Source organism: Saccostrea cucullata, unplaced genomic scaffold (assembly GCF_032062105.1).
Source record: "Saccostrea cucullata isolate Sc308-1 unplaced genomic scaffold, CSIRO_AGI_Scuc_v1 ctg960, whole genome shotgun sequence".
NCBI classification, from domain to species: domain Eukaryota; kingdom Metazoa; phylum Mollusca; class Bivalvia; order Ostreida; family Ostreidae; genus Saccostrea; species Saccostrea cuccullata.
In genome coordinates, this window is record NW_026940593.1 from 1 (window position 1) to 7152 (window position 7152).

Below are 7152 nucleotides of genomic sequence, written 5' to 3' on the forward strand. Positions count from 1 at the left end.
TTCCGTACACGAAACAACAGGAAATCAGCAGAATCTGTATACACTTTATTTATTTGCTTTTAATAAATATAATATTTTTCATAAAACACATTTTTACGATTTTTGATTACTGTACACTATTTAAGGAAGTTCCATACTTTTACGGATCCGCTTTTTTTTTTACACACCAATATAAAATTCTGATTATCACTTTTTTATTGAAATAAATATTTTGGGTGCTTGAAAATAATTTAGTTAGTATATATTCATTCATTATAATGTCAATTTGCTAATAAAGCATTAAATATATACTGTTTATGGAAATTTCCACTTTGCACTATGTCCGTAAGATTAAAATGTTTTTAGGACATGCACAAACACAAAATGCTTAATTGCCTTTATGAACCTAAAGCTTTCTTATTTTTTTTAACAAACTAACTCGATATCTATTCTTATAAATTTTAGGCCTGTATCATCTTTCTAAATTATATATTCTTTTTTAAATTTTGCAAAAATGATTGAAAATTTGATATTCAAAAAATGGCGGTATACGTGTTCAAAGGGCTGTTTTGTTGAATTTTCTTGTCAATCATAATAAAGTTTGTGTTTTTGTTAACCTAAGATATAGTTCTTACCAATTTAAAAGAAAAAAATGGCATGTAAACAATCTAGATTTTGAGAATTATTAAAAATAAAGATATTTTGAGATTTATTCTTAAAGACATGGACAAATTCAGCATGAATTTGTGTATGTTTCCCAGGAAAGATTTCAAATATTCTCCTGGCAAATGAATATTTTTTGTTACCACAAGTATTAATATATATTTGATATGATTAGGTGTATAGCTAAATAAAATATGATATCTCACATCTTTATGTTTAATTTTGGCTGATGAATTTTTAGAGGTATGTACTCTGAGACATGTTGTATGAAAATTAACCTGCAAAGATATGTCTTTTATGTGTGTTTTAGTTAGTTCATGAGTAATTGTAGGTATTCAAGATAAAAAATTATCAGTTTGACAGAAAATTTTAAAAGTACGGACCTACCTTAATTAAAAAGATTTTATCGTGAAATAAAATATACCTACTGATAGATTAAAATTTGTTGCTTGCTCGTCCATGCCGCCTTTATCTGATCATTTTAAGACAGCTAAATTTGGAAGTCATTAAAAAAACTCTAAATGTCCTTTATGAATAATGTAAATTTCAAAACGTTTCGCCATCACTTGATCAATGCTCTTTGTTTGAACTTGAGGTTGAGAAATTATGCCATCGAGGTATATCCATGATTTTATGTGCTTGTGTTATACAGAGTTTTATTACTATATAAATGATCACATAACCTTTTTTTAATGCAGTATTTATAATTTACTTTACAGCTCAATCTTTTAATATACTGTTGAAGTTGTTTCCCTAATTATTCCTCATATAAATCAAAGACATTTGATTAAAAAAGCGTTTTTCTGTAGAAAAAATTAGTAACTATGCATTGCGTCAGTTACGAACTAAGATTAGTCACAGAATTAGGTCATTTATTATACCTGTACTTGAAATTGTAAATTACATATAGGTCAAACGTCAAGGTCACTCGGTTAAAACTGATGGTACATTTGGAAGGGTCTTTCCCCGGGTTACGTACAATTTCAATAGGAAAGAACTTTTGAATCCAAATTTTATGACCAATTTTAAGTAAATTTAAAAATTTCGCAAAAGAGTTCAAATTTGAGAATCAAATGTCAAAATTGTAGTATATTTAGAAAGGCCCCGTCACAAGAAAGGCAATATCTCAGTTTACAATATTCTAATATTTCAAACAACCAAAATGAATCCAAATAACCATATTCATATTGAATACCAAAAGTCCATAAAATCCTTACAAACAGAGATACATAGAGGGTTCCAGTAAATGTTCAATCAAGCATCTTTCTTTACTCCTCACTAAGATATTAACAGTTATATCAGCGATAAGTTACATAAAAAAATTGAGTTAAGTTTAGACATTTAATTTTATGTCTATTTACCGGGGGCCGTAAGTCAGCTCATCCTTTAAAAGAACCAACTTTTAAACTATTTACGAGATATATCTCTTTTAATACTTCACAACCTGCCTCAATAAAAATGTACAATGCCAACCAGACCCAACCTGACAGAACGCAGTCACAGAGCAGTCCCGGGGACTGCTTTCTGCCATTGCTAAAGCAGCAGTCCCAGTGCAGTCCCACGGCAATCCTAGCAGTCCCCTCAGTCAAGCCAGAAAGCAGTACCATGAATGCGAAGGGACGGGATTTATTATAATGTTTGCGGAGCTAAATCATAAATTAGTTTTTTTTTTTTTTTTTTTTTTTTTTAATAAAAAATGAAACTATAAAATGCCATTGAAATTGAATCTGAGTAGTATTATCAAATGTAAGGAATTGTTACATTTACGCGACAACCATTAATTTCTGAACAATACACGCATAAAAACAATTTGAAATAATTTTATTGAAGGAAAAAAAAAGACTTTAACACCTCTGAATTACACGAATATTTATTCATAATCATGTGGTACATTAAACTTTCATCAAAATAGTTTAATTCAGTTTTAAGATTGTTTAAAGTCAATCACTCTATGTTTACTTAATTCATAAAAATAACTTACCTTAAAAATCCATTATAGAATGCTCCTACATTCTAAATTCCACTAATTCTGAAAGTCTTTGATTGCAGTCTACAATTTATTGATTTTGAATAATGAATACGTTGAAGCAACAATCACCTCAGAGGGGTTCAGTAATTTTATTGTGGAATATATATACGATGGTTCTTTTTTTTTTTAAAAAAATATCTTTAGAAATAACGTTTACAAGATGTATTGTGATATTTAATGCACAGTTGCTTTAAATTTAAAGCCCAGCACTTCGAAGATCAGACCAAACTGCAAATTTGAGAGTAATTATGAGGCTTTATTTAAAAACCCGTATGAGGACATTGATCTACTGACATAAAAGCTTATATAATGAGCGAAAAAGGTTTTCTTGTGCGTTTACAAGAAATAAGAAGAAAGTTCTGTTTAAAAAAAAGTTGATTATCTCAATTCTTATAATGATATCTTATGCAAAAATTGTATTAGCTAGTCATAGTTTACTCAAATCACTATTACGTGCTGAATACACGATAAGGTTTAAAATATAGTGTATCAAACTGGAACAAGTTTTAACTTTAGTTGAAGACATTGGGCGTTGACTAATTATCAGAATCGTGGGGTGAAGAGTGATCTGAATCACCCAATATCGCTTGTCGTAAATACTTTTATTTTTAAATATTTCTTCATGCAATCCGCACATGAAACAACGGGAAATCAGCAGAGTCTGTATATACGTCATTTATATGCTTTTAATAAATTGAATGATTTTAAATAAAATAACATTTTTACGATTTTTTTACTACTGTACATTATTTATTTGAAAAGATTTTTCAAATCGTGACATAAAATATATGTACTCACAGATAAAAAATTGGTGATTGCTCGTCCACGCCGCCTTTACCCCCCGTTCACACATAGACGCCGCTTTTACTACGATCAAAGCGTTTCCGAAAACGTGGTTGATCGTGACAAATCGCAGGAGAAACGTAGTGAGGTCGTCAGTAAGGTCTTCATGATCGGACAGCTCTACGCTCTCACCACGCTTATATGGAACACGTTCAAAACAAGCGTAGCGGGATCGTGGCCAACAAGAATCGGGGTGAAGTCGTAAAAAGAGCGTAGTAGAAGCGCCGTAATCGTACAAGCAGTGCAGAAGCATTGTAGAGAGATCTTAATGATCGTAGTAAAAGCGCCGTAAGAGCGTAGGAACTTACCAAGCACGCTTATACAACGCTCCCTCTGCGTTCGTACTACGTTCTCACTAAGATCTTTCTACGCTCCTGATGATCCTACGAAGACCTACTATGACCTTACGCCGATCATATCACGACCTATCAGACAGGAGTTTGTTCTTATAGCGCTGATATTTAACCAATCATCATCTGTAAACTACATATAAATGGGGACACTATACTTGATGATCATTTACAATTGAGCATTTTCACATTTTGTTACAGTTATAATTGAAATTGTCCTTAAACCATGTGGTAAAGGCCGAAAACAAACTGCAGTCGTAAGATATGCATCATCGCTAAAATCGTACTACAAAAATCTGAGGTTGCAAGATATATTTACATCATCGCCAAAATCGTACTAGAAGCGTAATGCAAACGTAATATGATCGGCACCACCGTAGCGACATCGCAGTATAGTCATCTAGGTCTGTGTAGCGTCGTAGTATGGTCTTCAATGTCTTAGTGGCAGCGTAGCGTAAACGCAGTAAACACGGCCGCTTGTCGGCAACGGTCTGCGTAACATCGTAGTAGAAGCATGTTAGCAGCGCCTTTGACGTAGGGACATCGTAGTACGGTCGTAACAAAGACCATAATTTGTCAAACTGCTCTATTTAGACGCCGATCGGTTGCGATCTGCCCCGGTCCAAAAAAAAATTCAGATCGTGGCTTGATCGGTATGATCGCCGTAGAGTCGCAGCTCTGTGTGAACGGGGGGTTATCTAATCATTTTAAGACAGTATAATTTGGTAGTCATTCAAAACACTTTAAATGTCCTTTTTGAAAAATGTAAATTTCAAAACGGTTCGCCATAACTTGATCAATGCTCTTTGTTTGAATTTCAGGCTTGAGAAATTATGCCATCGAGGTATATCTATGATTCTATGTGCTTGTGTTTTACAGAGTTTCACTGCTATCAAAATGATTGCATAACCTTTTTTTAATGCAATATTTATAATCTACTTTACAGCTCAATCTTTTAATATTCTGTTGTTGATGTTTCCCAAAAGAACTTCCTCATAGAAATCAGACATTTTAACAAAAGCGTTTTTCTATAGAAAAAATATTAATTAGCTATGCATTGCGTCAGTTATGAACTAAGATCAGTCACAAACTTTGGTCATTTATTATACATGTACTTGAAATTGTAAACAACATATAGGTTAAACGTCAAGGTCACTGGGTTAAAACCCATGGTACATCAGGAAAGGTCTTTGACAGGATTTGTACAAGTTTAGTATGAAAGAACTTTTGAATCCAAATTTTATGACCAATTTTAAGTATATTCAAAAATTTCAAAAAAGTCAAAATCGCAGTATATTTGGAAAGGTCGTGTCACAAGTAATGCAATATATCAGTTTATAATATTCTAATATTCAAAACAAAATGAATCCGAATTACCATATTCATACTGAATACCAAAACTCCATAAAAAACCTTAAAATCAGAGAAACATACATGGTTCCAGTAAATGTTCTACCAGATTTTTTTCTTTACTCCTCACTAAGATATTGACAGTTATGAAGGAAAAACTTCAAGAGTGCTGTTCAACAATATACGACTTTCTATTGGTACCAATTACACCCTGTTATTAGCATACGTATACATTTTTGTATTCATATGATTCAACATTTGTTTAAAAAAAGTGAAAATATAAAATAAAAAATACCACAGAGTATGGCACATCCATTTTATATTTGCATCTTCTACTAGAAAATACGTTAATATTTATTTGAAAAAAAAAACAGATTTACGATAAACATGATTACTTTAACTTTTCAATCATCAACTTCCCTTACTTAATTTGCAGCAATATACCAATTTTCACCCAGTATATCTCTGTCAGTTCAATCGATACTCAAGCAAATGTTCTGCGTACCAACAATTTCTAAAACGATGTAAGTTACAAGGAGGTCAAGGTCAAGGAGGTGGTAAGTCGGGTTCTAGATCGGTCCCGCAAAAAACTGAAATTACTTGTTTTAAATCTTTTTCTCGATCTACAAAAAGATACAATGGTTACTATTATCGTTCACAACATTCTACATCCAGAATATTAACTTTGTAGTGAGTATTTGTGATGATTTTAAGAAAGAAACATTTTCGCTTTGTGTGACGCTGAACAAAGCTCACTCGTATGTGTTGTTAGAGCTCTATGTGTTGTGAGTGTATGTGACAAAAATGTCCATGACAGATACTGCAAACCTCTTTACTGAAAGCCATAGTGTGATCAACGGCACCCAAATGTGTGATGGTAGCGAAATTACTTTGGTAGAAATACATTCATTATTGACCCAAATGAATTCCAAATTGACAAATATGGAATCCAAAAATAACTGTTTGGAAGTTCGGTTGACCGAAATTGAAAAGAAAATTTCAGCTATGGGTGAAATCCAAACAGCAGTAAACACAGTATCCTCCCAGGTCCAAATGATGACAGAAGAAATGAAGACTATCAAAAATGATCAGAAAGAGCTAGAATCTAACGTGTGTTCTCTGGGCAATTTATTTGATTCAGTAAAAGACGCAGTAGGATCCAACACGAAGCAGATAAGTGAAAACGGAATGAAGCTGGTTGAAATCAGAGAGGGAAAAGGTCAGCAAGATCAGAAGACCAGGGAAGATACACATACATTGAATGAGGCAAGTGTCAACCTACGGGAATCGATGACTGATCTCAAAGCTCGCTCCATGAGGGACAACTTGATATTCAGTGGTATATGGGAAGAGAAAAACGAAGACACCGAAGCAGTGTTACAAGAATTTATTTATTGCAAATTCAAGTCTGGTTACGAAATTTCGTTTGAGAGAGTCCATAGGATGGGGAAGTGGAGCGAATTTAACGAATTCCCCCGCAATATAGTGGCTAAGTTCTCTTTCTTTAAAGACCGAGAGTTCATACGGACACGTGCACCCCAAAAGTTAAGCGGCACTCGTATCTGGGTCAATGAGCAATACCCCCCAGAGATCGAAGAAAAAAGGAAGAAGTTATATCCCGTCATCCGACAAGCCAGGAAGGATCACAAAAAAGTCAAACTTGTTCGGGGACACTTGATACGTAGACGGCAAAGTTTACATTCCACCGCCTGATCAGGCTTATCGATTCGTGACCAATCAGGGGAAGCAGAACAGGATCAACACTGACCGACAGGCCAACAAAAGACCGCGCCAAACGTCAACTCCAGATCGCGACGGCTAGGGGCACGAGGAAGAGCAGTCTCCGAGCCGACTAAAATTACTGACATTAAATGTGTGCGGGCTCAGGCGTAAACTACAGTACCCTGAATTTTTAAATTTTATCTCGGAATATGACAT

At 33.8% G+C, this 7152-nt stretch overlaps 1 protein-coding gene across 1 annotated transcript; it reads left to right on the forward strand.

The window, feature by feature from the left end:
• Nucleotides 1–6018: 6018 nt before the first annotated feature.
• Nucleotides 6019–6927, forward strand: LOC134255674 (uncharacterized). The gene has a single exon (XM_062738197.1). The coding sequence runs from the start codon at nt 6019–6021 to the stop codon at nt 6925–6927; it is 909 nt and encodes a 302-aa protein (XP_062594181.1).
• The last annotated feature ends 225 nt before the right edge of the window (nt 6928–7152 follow it).